General features: G+C 40.9%; 1 protein-coding gene across 3 annotated transcripts in view; it reads right to left on the reverse strand.

Annotated features, from left to right (window-relative positions):
* The window catches only part of mpp2b (membrane protein, palmitoylated 2b (MAGUK p55 subfamily member 2)), a 48,741-nt gene that overhangs the window by 8,966 nt on the left and 17,299 nt on the right, over positions 1–22,476 (reverse strand). For all 3 annotated transcript variants that reach the window (XM_037755265.1, XM_037755263.1, XM_037755262.1), the window contains 4 exons: positions 11,733–11,833; positions 3,785–3,937; positions 3,348–3,503; positions 2,007–2,234 (listed from right to left, as the gene is read on the reverse strand). In XM_037755265.1, the coding sequence (XP_037611193.1) occupies positions 2,007–2,234; positions 3,348–3,503; positions 3,785–3,937; positions 11,733–11,833 (638 nt within the window). The remainder of the gene's footprint in view (positions 1–2,006; positions 2,235–3,347; positions 3,504–3,784; positions 3,938–11,732; positions 11,834–22,476) is intronic.

Genomic DNA, 22,476 nt, shown 5'->3' on the forward strand with positions numbered 1-22,476 from the left:
TGACCGACATTGCTAGCGTGGCTAAAAGGTGAATCATCATCCGGTGGAGAACCAACTTTTGACCTTTCACTTTTTTCCCCCCCAACAGCAATAATATACTTCAAATACATGTGTATGCCTGTGCTGATAATCCTCGCACATAAACCCTCTCTACATCATTTTCTTGCAGATTATGTTCTAGTATATTTCGGTCTGGTGTAAGGAATTCATTTGGCACGGCTTCTAGTGTTCCTCTTCTCTACTGCTGAGACCGATCCGTCACAGAGCCGCGTGCCCAACACATCTCGAGCTGTATGTACTGCATCCTCCGATGTGCTCTATCCCTCCATCCTATTGGCATCACCAGGCAACATTACTCTCTATTCCCCTTCACTTCTAAACTGGGTCACATTTTCACTGTGACTAGCTTCCTCTGTCTCCTAGAAAGCTAGTGTTCATTAGCTGGCATGACCCAAGGAGAGCCACGACTACACCATGAGTGAGTAATTTCCTACAAATATTTGATATTCGACCAACTAAAATAATCTTTCTGATGTGAGCTTTACGAGCATGGGAGGAAAGTACAAAATGAAAAGGACAAGGACTCCAGTGGGATCCCTCTTTTCCTTTCTTGCTCTTGAAGACTTCAATTATTGATCCAGAAAATTACTCTACATTTGGATAAGTGACAAAACTCTAATGCAGGTATTACAGCCAAATAGCCAATGTCATCTACAAAGTCCTGCTATAGAGGCAGATATATGATTCTTGGCACAGCATATAAGGTTACAGACAGCTGGGAGACGGCCAGGGAGGACAGTTGACAGTATCCTTTCAAACTAATCAGAACTTTTTGTTCCATATCTGTTTCAGGATATATGGTCAAAAATGTGTTTGAAGGGGTAGTTTGGGTGATTTGAAGTGGGGTTGTATGAGCTACTTATCTATAATCAGTGTATTACCTACAGTAGATGACGGTTGGCACGCCCACAGTTTGGAGAAGCAGACAGGAGTTACTGCACGGAAGCAAAGCAGTGTACTGCTGTGGACGGGGCTGGCAGCAAAACGTATTTTTGCCACCTAAAAAAAATCAATATCAGTTTAAGTGTACGCTATATTTAGAATATTTTCACCGCTTTACCCTGTCGTCAGACAGCCCTTTCCGACGGGGAACTGAAGTTGTTGTATCCATCTATGCTCTCGACAAAGCAACCAGACTCCATTGAAAAAAACTGTAATTTTACCTTGCAGACCAGCGGGGGTGCTGGTTTACCGCTGCCTCGATCAGTTAGTTTGTTTGTGTTATTGTGTGTCTTTGGATTCACCAAAGTCACACAATAACACAAACTAACTAACCGATGAAGGCAGTGGTAGACCAGCAACCCTCAGGTTCTGCGAGGTAAAATTACTGCTTTTTCAATGGAGTCTGGTTGGCTTAGCAACAGTATATATAACAGCTTCAGTTCCCCGTCGGAAACATAGACTGTATAGCCGTTTCATGGCAAGATAAACTGGAAAAAATATTCTAAATATAGCCTACACTTAAACTGATGTTGATTTTTTTTTAGATGAGCCTTTCTTTAGGTGGCCGATCCGGTCGATAGCAGTACATTACTCTGCTCCTGTGATGTAACTCCTGTCTGCTTCTCCACTCGGTGTGCCGACCGCCATCTATTGCAGGTAATACACTGACTATGGATGAGTACCTCATATAACCCCACTTCAAAACACCCGAACCTTTAACTTTGAAAGAGTGTGAGATTCAATTAGGAATAGCCCTAAGACATTTCAAATACAAGGAGTCGCGCTTACTCTTCAAAACAAGCATGAAAGGGAAATGAGCTATATGCATCCATTGTTATGAACAGATTTGACACATTTACATATCTTGGTATAAGCTCTTCTTCCAATTATTATTATTTGCTGGGTGGCTGGTTAGAGTTATAACACTGAGTCTAACAGCAAATGTGCACAATATGTATTTGATTTGATTTGTGTGTATCCTCCCCCCCCCCCAGCTGACCTACCTGTCTTGGTGTATGAGGCTCCTGGTAGCTGGGCAGGATCTTCAGCACCACGCTGCCGCTCGCCTCCTTCAGCATCTCCTGGAGCACTTTGGGGTCGTTGCCCACCTCCTTGCCGTTCACCTCCTTGATGATGTCGCCCACGTGGAGCAGTCCTTGCTGGTCAATCATGCCGCCGTGGAGGATCCTGGCGATCACTAGCTCGCCGCTCTCCACTCGAAACGTCACTCCCTACACACACAAAATATAACAATCATTTGTTAAGTGGGTTAACTAGACTTGAGCAACACAAAATGTATTTTACACAAAGGCAAATTCCTCAGAACAATTACAGTATAACTTTTATTCTTTAATTAATTATAAAATAACTTGCAACCGCCTCCGTTGCTCAGCAGTTTAAAAGGTAAGTTCACCATTCAGCAACCGCCATGGCTGAGTGGTGAAGCTAATGCAGGAATATCTTAAGCTGCAATTACTGTAATGGCCACCAGATGCTGCCTGCAAAAATATGTTCCAACTGTTCCATTAAGAAGATATTTAGACTTAAATAAAGATCTATTTCAGGGTGTGTTTGCTTGTTTGACAGGTATATTACTTTCAGTCTGTGTTGCTGCTCCTTTATTTGTCATATTTAGGTTCAACTTATGCTTCCTCACCTTTCATACAATTTGGATTTTGTGGCATCAGTGACTTCTTACATGGTAAAGTAACATGTGAAATGACGTAGAGTGACTACACAGAGAGTTGGCAGAGTTTGTGGGTAGAAAGTGAGACAATAGAGCACCTGGCATTGTTACCACTGAGTCCTTGCTGGTATTAATCAACAACATGTCAACCTGCTGCAGATAAATCTCCCCATTTCGTGCTACAAGGCAGTATAAATCTGACTTGTTTCTCTTTTTAACAATGCAATAAAATGATCTCATTACACTGAGTGCTCCAAAAACACAAATCATACCTTTTATTGAGGAGTTTTATCTGTTCACAATTTACAGAAGGGCTTTATCCTGCCTCACTGATTACAAAGGGTTGCTCCTTAAGGGTAGACACTACAGGTGAATAGGGTAACAATTTTAACTGATAGATATTTCCAGGTTGATTACTTACATTGAAACAATTATTTTTTGTATTACAAGTTTTCTGAAATGTTATGTTTAAATATGCAAATGAGGCATTATGTAATGCTTACTCTTGGTGAATTTAGGAAAAATCTACAGATGCAAACAGACAAAATGTAGTAAAATAAACACATAAATGTGCATTTTGGATGTTTTCTTTCCACTAGTCTGAAAGCAAAATAGCCCAAAGTGTATAAAAAACTACGCCTTAACTGAGAAGACTTACCAGGTGCTCACCAGACACCTTGCGGATGCCCACCATCCTGACTGCGTCTGGGGGAACGGGCTGGTTGTTGAGGGCTGCGTCCATGAAGGAACAGGGGCTGGGGGGAGGTGTCTCGTAGTTTTTGGACGCCACAGAATCATGAGTCTCCAGGAGGGACTGTGAGCAGAACAGTGGGTGACACAAACACCGATGATTGGCAATGACAAATAGTCTTTTTTCCAACGTGTAAAATGATAATAGAATCATGCTATGCTGCACAAATCAGGTGTATTGTCAGACACTGCATGGACTGAAACACACACTGTGGCTCCAAAATCAATCTAATCCATGCTAGCACGACATGCATCATTAAGCATGAACATCACTTTGAAAGGTAATCACAGGTTTAGCCTGATTGCCTGTTAATTAAAGCTGCGGTTTGCGGCGAGATGCGAGACCTGGAAGTGAGGCTCCTTCAGGATGCGGACCAGCTCGTCGGCTGCCTGGCTCCGGTTGGTGAGCGGGTTGAGCTCCTTCAGGATGTCCTGGATCAGCTCCATGTTGTTCTCCCTCACAGCCTCCAGCTTGGGTTCCTCAAACTGCTCATGGGCCTGGGATTTAATGAACATAAAACAGATGTTACTTATGGTTACTTCTCCTATTATAAGTGCCAGGATTACCTGATTTGCCTCCACCAGTCTTTCAGAAAAGGAATCAATAACATGTAGTTCCATTAGTGCATCTTCTCAGTGAGCGATTAATGCACCTTGCAGAGTTATAATGACATGTTTTCTGACTTCTGCAGGACTGTTTGTTTTGATTCATAACTCAGCAAAGGGCACAATAACAAACGACAAAACACGGCGACCTGAAGCCAACCCCTGCTGAGAGCAGCACACAGCCTGCACTCATAAATCCGCAATGAAAGATACAAAAAGCAGGAAAACTAAGCACAAGCTCGGGTCAAATCTTGCACCATGTAGGTTTCTTCGGTGTGTTGCTGTGAAACATCAATATTTCAGGGAACATTCATTTTTCACTTGCTGCCATGGACACAGGGTGGTGTGGTTATTGGATATGGCTTCCACATCTCTGGTGCAGGGTCACAGATCAAAAATCAACGATTTTATCCACCCCCGTCTGGTGTATTTTGTACATGGGCCTGCATTTTGGTTTGGGATATTTTGTGTTATGTTTTACACCATTATTGTTTTGCAAATATATGTTTTGAGATTTCTATACTGAAATATGATGAAAATTAATCAACTAAAAACACACAGCTTTGTATTATTAGCAGATTGCATTATCGGAATAATACATTATATACATTTTCCATTATCTGCCGATAATCGAGCATCCCTAAAATTCTCCGCAACCTAATTACATATCAACTGTTTTTCTGTAATTTGCAGTAGTACTACTTGCAACTGTACACTGAGCAATCTTGTATTTGAATGTGATTCACATTGTCAGGCGATCCCACAGAGGGTTTGTCTGGTGGGGCCGACGACTTCTCTGGCTGCCACGTAATTTGTTTGCTGAGGAAGAAAGGAAGAATCCCCGCCGAGAGACAGCCTATATGGTGCACAGACAGATATTCACAAATGCCTGCATCGACATAGCCTCACACACAAACCATCATATTTAAGTATACACATTCTGCTCACACACATAAGGACACAAGCACAGCAGCACACATACCCACGTAGAACGTTATTTGCACATGAGACTTAAACACACAGTGATTCAGTGATGCGGCAGAAGGACTTTGCTCATTTGGTGTTTTTGGCAGAACTCTTTGTAACCTGATGGAGCGAGCTGTCGGTGTCTGGCCCTCGGACAACGCGCCAGCGAGGATGCTATGCTATATGACTTCACTGTTTTAAGAGCCATGGACACAATTTCTGAGGCGTGTGTCTGTTTTGACACCACTTTGAATTAGTTGGTTATATTTGAAGAGATAAAATTACTATTCATGTCAGAAATGACTAAGATAAGAATGTTTTCATATTGTCCTATTATATTGTGCTTTTTCTTTTTAATATATTAGCCTTTCAGGTTGTTGATATACACTACCAATTATTTAACAATTACTCTGCCAACTACTGAAATTTATGGCTTTCAAAATTCTCATTTCATTGTAATTAGAAGACGCTACCACTCTTCCTCCTCCCCATCTAGACATCTCAGCTATAAAGGCTAATGAGCTGCTGTTCTCAAGGCAAAAAGGAAATGACAAAGCAGTGTTATAATTGTATTCCGCAACTCTGTGAGATATTTCTGATGGATGTCTGGTTTAGTTCGCCAACCCTCTCTTCTTCAGTGTGAAAATGTAACACAGCTCAACCACAATAGCTCAGTGGCTTCTTGTATTGTAATTTGATCAATGTTGATCCTACTGGTCATCAACGGTGGCTGATAAAGGTGGTAAGTTACTTAAGGACAGTGTGTAGGATTTGGTGGCATCTAGTGGTGTGGTTGCAGATTGCAACCAACTGAGCACCCCTCCACTCACTCCTCCCTTTCCAAGACTGCGGTAATGTGAGCCGCCGAGTGCAAAACTGTGGTAACGCCGTTCACCTCGCTCACCTCGCTCAGAGGCCATCCATACCATAATAACACTACTTTAGGAGCAAAGGAAGTCTGACAGCGGCTGGCAGTATCACGGTTTTGCACTCTGCTGCGTTACTGCAGTTTCACAAGTGTGCCAGAGAACTACGGTGGCCTTTAGGTAACGAAAAAATGCAAAAGACTCTCTAGAGCCAGTGTTTAGTTTGTCCGTTCTGGGCTACTGTAGAAACATGGCGGAGCAACATGGTGGACTCCGTGAAGAGGACCTGCTTCCTACGTAGATCTGAAGAGCTCATTCTAAGCTAACGAAGACACAACCATTCTTAATTTCAGGTGATTATACACTGATGAAAACATAGTTATGGATAGTTGAAAATATTTTATAGTGACAATTAGGGGACCCTGAAGAAGATGTTTGGGAACCACTGTGTTAGACATTTTTGTGAAATTGTCATATTTAGCGTATGAAGTTTTGGGTTATGGGCAAAAAAGTGTTTTGTGAGGTCACAGTGACTCTGACCTTTGACCACCAAAATCTAATTAGTTCATCTACCATCGACCAAATTTGAAGAAATTCCCTAGGGGCATTCCTGAGATATCGCGTTAATAAGAATGGACTGGACGGACAGACGGATGTACAGACAGATGGATAGACGGACAATCCGAAAACTAAATGCCTCCAGCCAAGGCTGTGGCTGATGCGGAGGCATAATAAAAACACCAGAGCTCAATTCAATGCACTGAGTGGTTTTGCTGCTACACTCTTGGTCTGGTATGACCAGTAGCTTATGATGACTAATGTTAGCCAATGTTAGATTTTGCTGTGTGTAACTGACATCACTGAGTCAGACCACTAACTGTAGGACTCTTCCGTACTTACTGTTATACTCCATTATCCTGTAATTCATTTATGGCCACAGTTGGTGTTATACAGCAAAAGATACAAAGGTGCACTTTAATGTCACTTTAAATAATGGACTGTTTCTCACATTGGCTTTGACTGAGATGTATCATTCAGCATACAGGGCGTTATGATTTTCTTTTAAAGCAGACTGTTACTCCATGGTGAGTGCTATATTACTACAGCATGTGAAGACAAGCTTTTATGCATGATTTCTGTTTCTGCACTTTCAGCTAAATGTCAATATAGCTGGCAGAAAACGGGGTAATAATTGTCAGGATTTGACCACCTGTCACATCATATATAAATTGTTTTAAACAAACTGTTGTGTATAAAGCCACAATTCATTGTTTTGGGGGCCACATGGCACTATTTAACAAAGACCTTGGGGTGTCATTTACAGTCCGAACAGAGGGAAAGTGATGGCTTGGAAGTTAAAGCACAAGGTACATAACTACTAAATGTCTAAAAGGAGCTCATTTAGCCGCCCTAATAGCCTCGATAGTGCTGATTACTCAGCTAGATATAGAGCCAAGCATTGAGTCAGCGCCACAGTCGTAACTCATAATAATCGAGCACTGCGGAAGCCCATTCTGCATGATGATAGCGCCTGCTGTCAATATCTGCTCATTGTGGGCCTAATCATCACTCAGATTCATTATAGAATTACAGGTTGTGCTGATTACCTCATTGTGTAGCGAGTGTGGTACGATCGGCACAATTCACTGAAGTCACCATGCCATATGAACACAAGCCCGGACACTGGCTCTGTCCCCCCCTGTTATCACTTTCTTTACACTCTCAGCTTGTTAAGTGTTTATAGATCCACCATGGGGTCATCTTGGAAATCCTTTTCACATCCCTAATTAAGGCGTCTTTACTTACAGCTTGCATCAGCAGATGAATCTTTTATGGGAATGCTCATCAATACACCGGTACCACCAAAACCCTCTCAGACATACAGTACAAATACCAGTGTCTCTTAAACGCGTGCAAACATACACATTCAGTCTTTAGTGAAAAAAAAACCCAAAACAAAGAGAGAAATAGGGATAGAGAGAAACAGAAGAGGCTCCTCTTTCAGCAATACGAGAGGCGTTTGATGCAGCACTCCCTTCTGCTCCCTGTGGATAGTCCATCTCCAAATATCCTGAACAGAACTGCCTCTGAATTACTGAATGAGACTGCACAGCGTTTTACCTCTGGCTCTGTCTGAGTCTGTGAAGAAGCCCCGCAGACCAATTCATCTCCCTGGACAGAGAAACGTCACGGCCACAAACAGCTTCCACCTCAACACTGACTGTGCAAAGTTAGAAAGATAACTGTGGTAATCCATACTAATGACTGTTGACAGCATAAAAGGAAAAGCAGAGAATGATTTTCAGTACACGACGTGAAGTGAATCTTTTTTTCCTCGTGTACTTTTGCAGTGCACAGAAGTGTACGTTTTTCCGTCTCTCTCTGTTGCTTTTGAAAAAAAGTCCACATTTTTATAAAAGTTATGTGAAATAGTGCTCTTGGGAAGAAGTGGAAAGGGGAAGATTTCGACACCGGAGGAAGACGTAATGGGATGAAACTCTGAAAAGACTGTCTGACATTGCTAAGCTCTTTCACTCTTCTCCCTTCATCTCATAAAGCCGTACTCTACAACCACATCTCTCTCCTCCATGTGGATATGGAGAACTAGTTGGGATTGGTTTCATAAGAAGAACTAAGGAAATGTATTTAAATACCTCCTTCTACTCAGAAAGTGTACTTTTGCGGTGTTTTTGGGAATCAGCTGGAGTCTCATCAAGTCTTCAATGTAAGAAAAAAGCATGCACCATGCTTGGTTTGTCTTAGGTATCCGCCATAATTGAACATATTGTTCAGGTACACACACTGCAAAAGCTGAAATACTGGGAAAGAAAATAGCAAGTAGATGTCACTGCTCAGAAAGAAGAAAGGTTTGGGGATAGTTTGTTGAATCAGGACACGGATGATTTGCCATCAATTATTAAACTATAAACCATGTTTCTATTGAGCCATTCATCTGAGTGCTAAAGGTTAAGGCAATCGAATACACAAGCTGGTCTAAATTAGAATAGTGTTTTAAAGATTTCAGGTCAAAGTCCAGAAGTTGTGGCGAGACCTGAAACAAACAGCTGATTTTTTTCCGACTTAAATCAGTTCTATAAGAGAATAATGAGTTTCTACAAAAATGTTACATATTGCAAAAGTTTCTGTTTTTATCTCATACAACACCATCGCTTGCAGCATAGCTTCATTTAACTATGAAAGATGTCTTTGTTCCCAAACATCTAAAACGTTCAGAATCAAAGAGAGACAGAGGGTCAATACTGTTCGAAAGGTCAGAATAATGTGAATATATCCTGTGTTTATTAATATTTTTGGGGGGGAAAGTTTTTGAGATCAGTCAAAACAACATAAGACAAACTGCCAGTGTCTGAGTGCTCTTGGAATAACTTCAACTGATTTGTTTCCGTCCAGGACAAGCTTTTATCTGATGTCTGGGCAACAGCCCAAGATAAAGCTGTGCAAATGCAACATTGATTTGAAAATGTATCTTGTTCATTCTTACAGACATACATGCTGCGGACAAAAACAAAACAATGCATATGCATATCAAGTATGCATACGTAATATGGCAACTACTTTAATCCTTCTTGAGTGCTGTAACGCAAGTGCTTTAGCAGTGTGTATTTGAGTATTATGGTCTTAACTACAAGTGCAGCTGGTTCTTTATATTCTCCTCTGCCACTACACGGGATGATGTACAACGATGAGTAGGAGATTGTTGCCACATAGGCATTGAGTTAACTCTGTGCTCCCCATTTACCTTGGTCATTTTTAAAGAAATATTTCACCCAAAATCTTAATAGTATAATGTGAAAGTGAGTGCAACCAAAATAAAGATATTCAACTAAAGCAGCTATTGTAGCTGCTCGGTAGCGGACTCAGTTTTAAAGCTAGAGTGAAGATACTGGTATCATATGAAACTAAAATGAACCATGTCATGCTATCTTGTCGGGAAGAGCGCTAAAGGATGCTCCAAAGTTATGCTAAATTTGGCGAGGAAAAACTGGCATGGCCATTGTCAAAGGGGTCCCTTGAAAATGGGTTCAATGGGTGCCCACGAGTCTCCCCTTTACAGACATAGCTAACTTTCTCGAATGCAGTGACAAAGCGTGTGGTGAGGAAATATGACCCTTTGGATTCATAATGGCAGGCTGTGATGGGCGAGGGTCTGCTGAATATGTATGTGGGTCATTACAGCTGACAGTGGCATAACACATATTTATAGCCCAGTTTCTCATTTATTTGGGAAGTGGTCCTTGGAAATGTTTTAACAATCAGAAGTGGGCCTCAAGTTACAAAAGGTTGAGAACCCCTGAACTAACGCATTCAAAGGGGTTTTTAGAATAAATACATACATTAGTGTAAAGCCTAATGGCTGCCATTCATTCCTGGATTCTCCGTTGATCACGGGGGGCTGCTGCTCAACACGCACTTGTCAACCTGTCAAACATGTCAAGGATAACTGTGCTGCTCACTGACTGCTATTTCAATCTTTTGCTCTGATTGGCAACAGAAATGTTGTATTGCCTTGTTAAAATGACTGACAGCTGGGAAACAGTGGCAGAAAGATGTCTTCTCTCTGTTGTTCAGCTAAATATTATTACAAATACATGCCAAAAATAGATTGAAAAAATCTATCAAATCTATCAAAATGAAAACCCTTTTCAATGATTACAGTAACCCAACGTCTACACAGTAGCATATTCAATAAACTGATCCGTCCAACCTATGCCACCATAGACAGCTGGCAGCTTCACCAAGCTAGAAGCACCAGCAGCAGTTACATGAGACAGAGGTGTGTATTATCTGGGTTTCAGTTTGTACATTATCACCACCAACATCAGCAGCTCTGTTTTATAAAACATGTCCATCCTCATCTACCTTCTCTTTAACTGGGAGATGTGAGGAGGCGAGCAATCTTTAATAACAACCACTTTGCCTCCTTTGTCCCCAGTGGGAACTTCAAAATCAAAACCCTCATGATATCAGCTTCTATCCCAAACATACTATTTCAAACAAATTAAACCTCTGAGAAAAGTTATGAAATGACTCATAGCCTTTGATATCAGCGGAGGTGTTGGCTCGAGTCACATGACTTGGACTCGAGTCAGACTTGAGTCGCAAATTTGATAACTTTAGACTTGGCAAAATGAAAAAAAAAGACTTGCACCTCGACTTGGACTTTAACACCAATGACTCGTGACTTTACTTGGACTTGAGCCTTTTCATTTGAAAATACTTGATACATTCTTCCAAGTCCAAGTTTTCATCTGAATTTTGCTGCCTTTGCACAATGACACCGAGTGAAAATAAAATTCCTCTTTAATTTGCATTTTCAACTTACCATTAACATGGTAATGTGATTGCACTTGATGAATGTAAGCTGTCTTTTTAGGATAATTATTGCAAGCTGACATTTTAATTTTAAATGTAATAATGGGCATGAATTTTAAGTTTCCATTTTGCAACATCATTTTAAAAATAAAAGCTTGCAAATCTCTGTGAAAATATAATGATTTGTTATGCATTGCGTGTCAGCGTTAAATGCAGGAACTGGCACATGCAAATGATGATGGTGAAATCAAATTTTAATGTTAAGGCAAAATGCAAAACAGCATTGCCATTTAACTAAATGCATTTAATTTGTAGATTTGCATGCATAAAATAGCATTAAATTTGCAGCTGATACACTAACTGGCATCCAGCCTCATATATTAAAGTACTTTCTCATTGACTCATCCATTAGTCTGTCCATCCCTGGACACAGTCCAATTAAGAGCTCTGAATGTCCTTCACTGCACGGCACACACATACACACATTTCCTCATACATGTACAGTATAAAGTTGTTCTCACCACTGGGCTCTCCATGATGCCTTTGAGGAAGATGAGGTCCAGGTCATTGGCAGTTGTGGAGCTTGTGCTGTCACTCAGTGTGTCCAGGGCCGAATGCATGGCTACAAACACACACAGAGACAGAGACAGAAAAGAGTTTATTTCACTCCACTCCTCTCCATATTCTACACTTACCCGTGGGAAATAGACTGCTCAATGAAAGAGAGAGAGACAGTGAGGGAGAGAGGGAGCACAGTTATAGTAGTTCGCACTACGTGGCTCGACGAGACGAGGCTGTAGGCAAAATGAGCAAGAGGGAGGTGGAAGAGGAGAGAGAGGAGCTGCCTCACATCCTCTCCCAAGTAATTTCACCTCTGTCAGTCACCCTCCTCTTACGTCTGTTTGAAGCGACAGTATCTTTCTCCCACAACTCCCAACTTCCTCCTCCCTCCCACACACATGCAGTAGCTTAACAACAACAAAGTTGCTGAGGGAATAATAGTTTTTTTTACCAGTTTGCAAATGATTTTTTTCAGTCTATATCAGTTTGTAAGCCTGCACCAAACTATATTACATTGTTTTAGAAGCGGGATTGGATTAGATTTTCATATGGCATAAGTTAATGGTGCATTTAAAAAAAAAAAATTCTGGTTTATGGAGCACCCTTGATGATAGGCCAATAAAAGTAAAAATACACACACACAGCCTTATCTCAAAGATGTGAAATCAAACTTGTAATCCAGAGGCATTAATCAATAAGATGACCGATCAATCCGCAGATCCAAGGCGACGTCAACAATTCGCTGAAGGTCGGGAAAGGTTCAGTCTAGCTTCAAAGCATCTCCACGGACCTGGACTATATGACGCATTAAAAGGTACCAAACACACTGACATCACCTACCAGCAGGCATTAATCACAGCGGACGTGACTGTCCGAGAGAGAGTGGGCATTTTTATTCACAGGGAACATTTGTCTGAGGTAATTTACTCAACAGACACTGAGGTCTTTTATTCCCAAAGCTAAATATAAAACACTGGTTTTAAATTTTTCAAGAAGCAGGCAGATTGGTGATTCACCACAGATCCTACACGACCCATTTCATAGGTCTTGTGTCCTAATAAGGCCATAACAGGGCATTAAGTGGTGAAAGAGGTCAAATTGCTGCTAATTAGTTTTGTGTAAGAGGATATTGCTTTTTATGGACTAATTATAAACCATGTTTTAAACATTTTTCACCGTCACAAAGGAAAATGACAGGATGAAAATATACTTAGGATACCCAGTATTTATAATAACATAAAACATGATAGTATGACACCTCATGCAAAATAATAAATCCCTGAAAAGCACACATATTGTATTGTTTTCTATTAGTGGTATAACGTATATTGATGTATTCTACTGTATACTAATGGCAACTCACAATACACTATATGCAACAGTTACAGTGACTCTGTGGTACATTATGTGGTTCCAGTATGAAATGCATTTCTGTGCTCTTCCTATTGAGTGAGCTAGCAGGCTAGACTATTTAAAAAAATGAGTCCCATGTGAACAATTACAGAGAAAAAGAGATGAATGGTCGGGTCCAGGTCTACATTTATACAGACAGCCAGGCATTTAAAGTGACCAATGGCACAAAAGCTAATAAATAACAAGTCTATGGCCATGCTAGTGACTCTGTGAGGCTATTATTAGGCACAGCGGTGCTTTGAGCCAAATACTAAAACCAGCATGGCAACATGCCCACAATGACAGTGTTTAGAAAGTATAATGTTTACTACTTTCATAGTGAGCAACTCCAAGGTCTGAAAAGTGAAACCAATGCTGAAGTGCCTTAAACTTGCATTCTTTCTAATAGCCAGCAGGGGGCGACTCCTCTGGTTGATAAAAGAAGTCTGATTGTATAGAAGTCTATGAGAAAATGAGCCTACTTCTCACTTGATTTATAACTTCAGTAAACATTGTAAACATGAGTTTATGGTCTCAATCGCTAGTTTCAAGTCTTCTTCAATACAGCATAATGTTCATTTAGTAAATTATGGTCCCATTTAGAGTTAAATAGACCATAAAGCAGGGTATGATTTCACTGTGTTTTCAGTTCATGAAAGTTAATTATAACCTTTTAGTTGCCTAGAAATGCCTGTCCACTTCTTATATACAGTCTATGCCCTTTAACCATCTTCATTTAGCGTGTTAGCATGCTAACATTTGCTAATTAGCACTAAACACAAAGTACAGCTGAAGAGTATGGGAAAGTTATTAGTTTTGCAGGTATTTGTACATTGACAAAAGTATTGGGAAAATTACAATTTTGACCTGATGATGGTACTACAGGAAAAGTTAAAGGGAACCTATTATGCTGCTATGGTGATGTCACCAAGTAATACATTTGCATAAAACATTTCTAGCGGCTAGTTTGGTACGCCCTCTAACAAAGTTAGTTAGAGTGGACCTGGAGCGGAGTCCGAAGAGTTTGTTCGGTTGACCAATCACAACAGAGTGTGCCAGCTGACCAATCAGAGCAGACTGGGCTTTTTTTGAGGGGGATGGGTCAGGAGCTCAAACAGAGCGTTTCAGTCAGAGGGTGAAAAGAGGTGCTGCAGCACAGCCGGTATGAGAAAACTAAAGCATTTTTTTTAACATTAAAGCATGTAAACATGTTCTAACAAAAACCTAAAATACATGTATGCACCTGAAAATAAGTATAATAGGTCCTCTTTAAGGAATTATTACAATTCATCCTGAGCATGAAAACCCGAACTAAAGTTCACGGCAATCCATTCAAAAGCTATAAAGACGAATCACGAAAAAAACACAAAATGTCAACCTGCTGGTGGCCCGAGAGGAAAGGTCAGCCAATCTCCTACATCAATAGGTTTCGTCCTCTGGGGACTATGACCGTTTCAACCATACAGTGTATGTTCTGTACAACATTTCACGGCAATCCAATCAACAGCTATTGAGATATTTCAGTATGGCCTCGGCCTACCATTGAGCTATGCCAGTAATTAAAGTTTTCAGTGATCCACAAAATAGCACTCACATTTGTCTTAGATTTGTGACTATTTGGGGGTCATGAATATGTCTCTCTAACCCAGAGCACCATGATTTTATTCAGTGGTTGCATTAATGTGCAGCCTGAAGCTGCTTTACGGATAATAAACAACACAATTACATTGTGGACTCAAACACTATCGACTCCGACAGAAAATGTTCTCTAGTCCCCTCATAATCATCTCGTTTATGACCAAACTCAATGTTTCAAGTTGATATATTCTATATAAACACAGGTTAGGGAGGAGAAACCGATAAAAAAGTGTGTCCACTGATGCTGTACAATTGAACAACAACACACAACGAAAGGTATGTGTTTCTGTGTGCAGCTCAGGTCTGTCAAGAAGCTGGCAAATGATTTATGGTTCTATTGCTCAGCAGAGCAGTGGGAGCTTTTGTTTGTTGTTAAGATACTTAAAGGAGTGATGAGGTAATAGATATTTTGAGAATGAGCTGAAAACTATTTCTATGTCTTCTTCTGAGGTGTTTTGGAAGTATTTTTTATATGCAAATCTACTATATATCCATGTGTAAACAGTCATAAAGACAACCATCCTCATCTTTGTTTTCACTCAGTTTAAAAGCCATAAAGGGAAAGTTAGCCAGAGGAAGTAAAATTAAGTTAATTAAATTAATAATTACACAAGTCTTCCGCAGTGAAATTTTTCTTCCATTTCCCCTTTCCAGCAGGAGAGTTGCCAGATTTGCGCCTGGCAGAGAATATCAGACCAGCAGGCTCGGCTTACAGGTCCTGCATAATTCTCTTTAATCACTGCAACTGTACGCCGGCGTTGTTGCCACATCGGCACTTTTTCCCGTTGTTAGCTTGTGTGGACTGTGGAGTTAAGTGTTTTTTCCTGATTGTTTCACTAACTTTCTGATCAAATTGACTGCTGATTCTCTACAGTGCATCGAGGACGCTAAACAAAAACATCAGGAATGGTTTCGTCTTTGCGTTTACATATTCTGTGATAGTGGAAGTCACAGAGGACTCAGAGGAAGGTGTGAAAGGGACTTGAGAGAATAATAGCCATTTTCCCAGAGCTGTGTATGCCTGGGGTCGTTCTATTATTCATAGAGATCATTAAAAATCCAACTTGTCCTCATTCTCGGGGCTCTCTGCCTTTCTTCTCTTTACGTATATGGATAAATAGGCTTCCCTTATTTTCACATCAAAACAAAGACAACAGAGTCATGCAGGTCAAAAGTTCAGACAGGAAGAGGTCTGAATGTCAGACTAAGATACACTATTTATTTCCTTTATTTTTATAACTGCAACTTTCTTTTGAAAACAACTTTCTCTTTAGCATTCAGGTGGAGTATTTCATCTTGTATACCGCTGCTGTCAAAGCCATCCTCCCTTGCATAAACTTCATATAAAACTGCACAGCCAGGACTGCCTGTTTTGTTTTTTTTATCACTAACAGTATTGATCTTTCTTCTGCTCATGTCTCATATCACCATCAAAAATGCATGTAGACATTATAATAATATACTGAGGGTTTTTTTCTTCGTCTGAGCCTTTTGAGGTGAGAACTCAGGCGAAACTCATTTTTCGCTCCAGTGAATTTAAATTCCCGCTACTACACGCCGTAACTTGATACCATTAGAGAACTCCATTTAGCAGGTGAGGGCTTAAAGAGCACAAAAAGGGACCCATGTGTGCAGACAGATTGAACCAGCTACATGCACGTCATGCGCTGTTCCGTGGGAAATGTTGTCAAATTTAAAGCTCTTGTCATGCTTGAGAAGGTCTTGTTTTTACAGTATTTCCCTACTGTGCGTCTACAGGATTTAAAAAGGGGGAAACTCCCAGTAGAGCAGATAAATAATCATGACAAAAGTACCCAAGAGAATGAGATGGTGTACACAAAAGATAACAGCTAGAGAGGACATTTAAGGATGCCAACAAAACGTGGTAATGATTCATTCAGTTTTAATACAGTGTTAGAAGTAAGATAAAATGCTACTTTGTCAATTACACATTGACAATAATAACACACTGTGGCAGCCTCCCGCCTCACCTCACAACAAAAGGTTCCAGAATAAGAGCTTCCTTTGCCATGGTGACAGGGGAGGACATGTAATCACAAGGAACCTCGAATAAAAGGTGCTTTTGTCTCTTAAAGGCTCATCTGAGCGCAACTTCACCTTTAGTGAGGGTTACAATTAAACTCAATGTCATGGAGGCAGCCAAACAATCTGGGCTGTTATTGTTTGTGGTTAGAGCACAGCGGGGGGGTGAACATGAACCTCTTAGCCAGCACTTAGCGGAGGTTGTTCTGTTGCTATGGAGCGGAGGTTAGGGAAACACAGAGATGATGGAGAGGGGAGCCAAGGGAGGGTGGAACACGGAGGAAGAGATGTGGTTGTGTTGGCGTTTTCTCCTCATGGGGACGTAAACACAGAAGAGTACAGTATGCCGCTGACAGTTTCTAGGAATCCAAACAATGTGCTGAAATTCATTGAGATAAACAAACTGTTAAAATGCAAACACAATAATTGCTCTACAGACCAATCATGGTAAGTGAAAGAAGCACCGTTACATATTAACAGGTAATGGGCAGACCATAAACCAGCACAGCAGGTGTTGACTGTGTTTGTTTTCCACCAACTCCTGAGGGACTCTTTAGCTGCAAGTCTCTAACTGTGCCTGTCTGCTGTTTGGTGCTGAGCAGGTAGTGTGCGATGGGTTTTTAGAGCGTTTTTTGCTGAGAACAGATCCCTGTTGAGACAAAAAAATTGCTATTAGAGCTAGGAGACTGAACCAAAACAGTTAAGTTGTAAACAATGAGCTGCGACAAAGCTCTGTAAAACCGAGGGGAGCTGCAGATTCAGGTGATAATTCTCTGTAGGTTCATCACTATGAGCAATCTTTTACATTATTTTCACATTGTCATTTGATATATTTATTAAAGAAATATTGTTTACAGTCACTTTTATATTAATGCTTTGCAACAGTCTCAAGTGTAAAGCACTTAATACTAGAATAAATGTTTTGCTTCTTACAAAAAAGGCCTCACACCTGAGGTGTGCTAGTGTTAAAGGGTAACTTTGGTATTTTTCAACCTGGACCCTATTTTCCTATGTTTTTGTGTCCAACTGACTAATAGGGAAAACCATTTCTGAAATTAGTCCAGTATTAAGATAGAGCGCTGTAGATGGCAGCTTCTCACGGGTTGCAATATGGTGCTATTGGGGCAAGCTGGTAACGTCATTTACGTCCACTAAAAGTGCTTATTTTTGCCATGCCTGGCTCAGATTGTTATTAAAGGTGTCTGACGTTATGGAGAGAGTCTCGCTCAAGGAGAAGTCTCGTTTTGTAATCTCGCGAGGCGACATGTTGCCGTAAGACAACAGTGGAATACAGGAATACATCCATGGTGCCAACATGAGTGCCAGCCGGGCAGAGTTTGTTGTGTTGGAATACAGAATGCGTAGCTTAAAGATTTTCAATGTCATGGCTGAATATTTAGATGTATTTGACAATGTAGATGAGGTCTTTGAATTCAAAGGCTGCCCGTATTCATTTGAAATAGGGTCAGAGTTGAAAAATACCAAAGTTACCCTTTAATAGACGGTGACTCGTCTTTCGACTGTAGCAGACTATGTTCTCATGCTTTGATGAAAATCTGTCTCAGACAATAAATTGGGTATATGCTATCTTTTTATGGATGATGATTAGCTCATCTATTCCTCACAAAACTCTTACCACCATCTTGATTTATACTACTTTTATTTTAGAAGTCCTGAATTAGAAGTCGTCTCAACGCACCGTGAAGATCAATATATCCAGAAGTACCTAATATGTATCATTGTGTTTCTACAAAACATATTTCAGTCGGGAGAATGGACTTAAAATTCATTGTATAGCCAGAACTACACTGAGAAGAACATTGAAAGTCAGTCACAGCAAAGACCTGCTGGTGATTAATCAGGGTATTTTCAGTGGGTAAGGTCAATTTCAAGCTTTTCAGTGTGCAGAGTGACTCCGCAGTAACAACACCTGCTAGGTACTGCGAAAACACCGGCAGATTTCTGAGCAGCCATCTCCTCAAAAACTCATTGATATTCTCATTGTTTCCTGGAAACACTTGGAAGTCGCTGCAGTTGTATTTCTCTGTCACTCCATTAAAACGACAGAGAAAAAAAGAGCATGTTGCGGATAACAGTGAAACTATTTGAAATTGCCAAAAGTCTGCTCTATGTAATAAAATACTCCCATGGCCCCGACAGACATTATTAAATACTTTAGGGTTGTTATTAGATTTGATTCTGCTCCCTGCTCTCAGCACAATATAATTACTATCAATCCCTCAGGTGGTGAAAGATGAGTGTCTAAGACACTGGTGGAGAATTATATAGGATAGGAGGATATTCCACTGTGCGTACCAGAACCGATTATTCCATTATGAGTCAAGTATATGATTCATTTGTTCTTATGGTAGGGGCTTGATTCTTTCCATGATGTCCGAGTGCAATCAGTCTGAAGTCATTTCTTCTGATTATACAGAATACAACTATTATATTACAGCTAAAATGTGAATACTTCTCTGGTGCTAAACTCAGGATAACAAAGTCAACATCCTCCTCATGGAGCGTCGCTGAAAAGACAAGCTCATCATGACAGGAGCAGAGAACGTTGTGTGAAGCATGTGTGGGCACATCAATTGTGTAATGTACTTGTGTGGTCAATTTGTGTGTGTGTGTGTATATGTGTGACTTGTACAGGCTTGCCTTCAATAGCTCTACTCATCTGGTTAGCATAATAATAGGCAGCAGAAAATTGCATTATATGAATTATCGACTGTACAACTGCAGTTGTAGACAGATGTATACATTTAATTTATATCTACTAAGGTAGGACTTGAGGGTCTAGCATTAAGCCAATATTATGTATGGCAATTTAAAGGTCCTGCACACCGCAGGGGTTTTCACTTGAGGCTGATTAGTCCTCCGCTCAGGTTGAGGCTGGATGGAGCTATAAATTACATGAGGTCAACAAACTCTTAGGAATCCTGATGCATTCACGCAATGTCGGCAGAATGGGAAGAATGGGATGAACAGGAAAGCTTTATTAAAACTGTTATTACGACTTTACGAGTGTTCAGGCAGTGTTAGGTATTTGGAGTGGATCGTTAAAGAGGACATATTGTGCTTTCTCCCTTTCCTTTAGTGTGTTATATAGTTTTTTTTGTGCTTGTAAATGGTCTGAAAAGTTACAAAGCCCAAAGTCCACTCCAAAGGGAGTTACTCTCCCCCACAGAAACACTGCTCCTGAACTGCCTGAAACGCCTTGCTTGAAGTCCTGCCTTTTCTTCCGTAACGTGGTGATGTTACCAAGTAACACAATTGCATAATACCTGTCTAGTGGCTAGTTCGGCAAGCCCTCAAAGCAAAGCTAGTTAGAGCGGAGCTGGAGCGGAGTCCAAAGAGTTTGGTTTGGTTGACAAATCACAACAGAGTGGGCCAGCTGACCAATCAGAGCGGACTAGGCTTTTTAAGGGGGGGGATAACGTTTCAGTCAGAGGGTGAATCGAGGTGCTGCAGCACAGCCGGTATGAGAAAATTTAAGTTTTTTTTTAACATTAAAGCATGTAAACATGTTCTATAGAAACCCCAAATACAAGTATGCACCTGAAAATGAGCATAATATAGGTCCTCTTTAAGTTACAGATACAAACAAATGATAAATAGCTCCTTTTAAAAGTACCTGAATTGAGTGTATTAGTTGACACTTCTGTGGTTCTTTTCAGTAAGTGCGAGACAGTCACAAATTCTCAATATTTCCAGCTTGAAATTACAGCTCGGAGGCTGACATGGACGTTTTTTTCCGACTCATTTGCCTGTAATTACGGTCTGAATAATGTGATGTAAACACAACATTAGAGTGATTGAATGACGCCCACACAGTCCTCAGACGACATTAAATCAGTCAAAATAATTGAAATCCCCAGTGCTCTGGGCCTTTAATTCATCCAGGAAACCAGAAATCCTGCACACTGTCGATCATTTGGCAACATCTTCAGGGGAAACGCTGCGACCCTGACCTGCGCTCTCTTGGGTAGCCAATCAGCAGGACGAGGGACTTTAAAGCTGCCATTTAAACCATCCCATCGCCATGGTGATTGCTTGTTCCGAGCTGGCACAATATGGGTGCGTGCTGGATCGCCTTATTAGCTGGCTGAAGGTCACCGCTGGAGACAACACTTTTGATATTTGTTGACATTTTGCAAATGGACAGCAGCTCCCATTACACCTCAGAGTCTGGGCGAGGGATGATTTCATGTGAAGTTTTTTTGGGGGGGGGGACTAACACAAGTTTATCGACTGAACTTGCTGTTAAGAAGGAAACATTTTGACTTTGTGCATCTATTTCCCCCCCGCAGCAGTTAATGAAAGTGCAAACAAGAGATCGTCAGGGTGCGATACGGATGAAATAATTGCCAGTGTCACCACATTATCGGATCCCCCCAACCAGAACAGAATTAAAATGTCCTATTCTCTTGAAACCCAGCGATTATCTTGGACAGCCTAATCCTACCAACACACTGTACTCAATGATCCATCATCAGTGTTTGAACACAGCTTCATTAGTCCAGTAGGCACACAGAATATTGCTCTGATAGTGTGAGGGTTCGTTGGGAAGAGAGTCTGTGTGTTATTATGAGTGTGTGCGTGTGTGTGCGTGGAGCGTGTGCGTGTGTGTGTGCGTGTGTGTGTGTGTGTGTGTGGCGGGGGGTGAAATGAGAGAGCCACAGAGTTATTTGAAGGTTGCGAGTCTGACACTTCCAAGCGTGCTGTCTCTGATCAGAACACTGTTGCATATGAATGACCCCCTACCTACTCTCCATGAATGTACAATGCACTGGAGGTCTCTTTCTCTTTATCCTTCTCTCCACCTCTCTCTCTCTTATACACACACACACACACACACACACACCAAACTGATAGACAGGATGTGAATGCTTTGACAGAAAATATGATTCATTATGGCTGTCACCGCTGTCTTGTCAAGCTACATTACGGAGCAGGGGATGTTTTGCAACATGGTATACTGTGTGACATGCAATAGACTTGGCGATGAAGCTTCTAACCTCAACTAATCTAACATGACAACATCAAATAGATGTAAGCACACAACAGTACATAAATAGAAGACAGACTCATAACATATTAGTGTGTAGTATGCAACCCCATGCAGTATTAATGAACTCCATCAATTATGAATTGAATATATGGTACTTCCTTCTCCATGCAGTGGGAGCAAACGTTATGTGCTTTATTACTTTATATAACAAATATATACTTGCTTTTTACACAGGCTGTTCCTCTTTAAAGGACTTCTTATCTGTTTGCTTTCTTTACTTATCTCAAAGTGCATTCTCTCACTCTAGATTGCTCTCAGTTTACAATGAATTAAATAAAAGAAATGTGGCATGTTTTCGCTGCACCATGCTGTCTCCCTCCTTCCTGTCTTTGTAGTCTGCTGCCTGAGATTCCTGTACATCACATGCTGCCCTGGGTCCTAATCTGTCTCTGCTCATCTTATCACACTCTGGAGGTTTTGAACCGCCACATCAGGAGCAGGTGCAATGCGAATTTAAAAAACACCCTCAACCGCCAATGTGTACATATTGCTGCCCTGCTTAGTTGCATTTTTAACAGCTTCTCCACAGTTTCTGTCCAGCATATCTTCCCTAACCT

This window comes from Sebastes umbrosus, chromosome 20 (assembly GCF_015220745.1).
Source record: "Sebastes umbrosus isolate fSebUmb1 chromosome 20, fSebUmb1.pri, whole genome shotgun sequence".
In the NCBI taxonomy this organism is placed as follows: Eukaryota; Metazoa; Chordata; class Actinopteri; order Perciformes; family Sebastidae; genus Sebastes; species Sebastes umbrosus.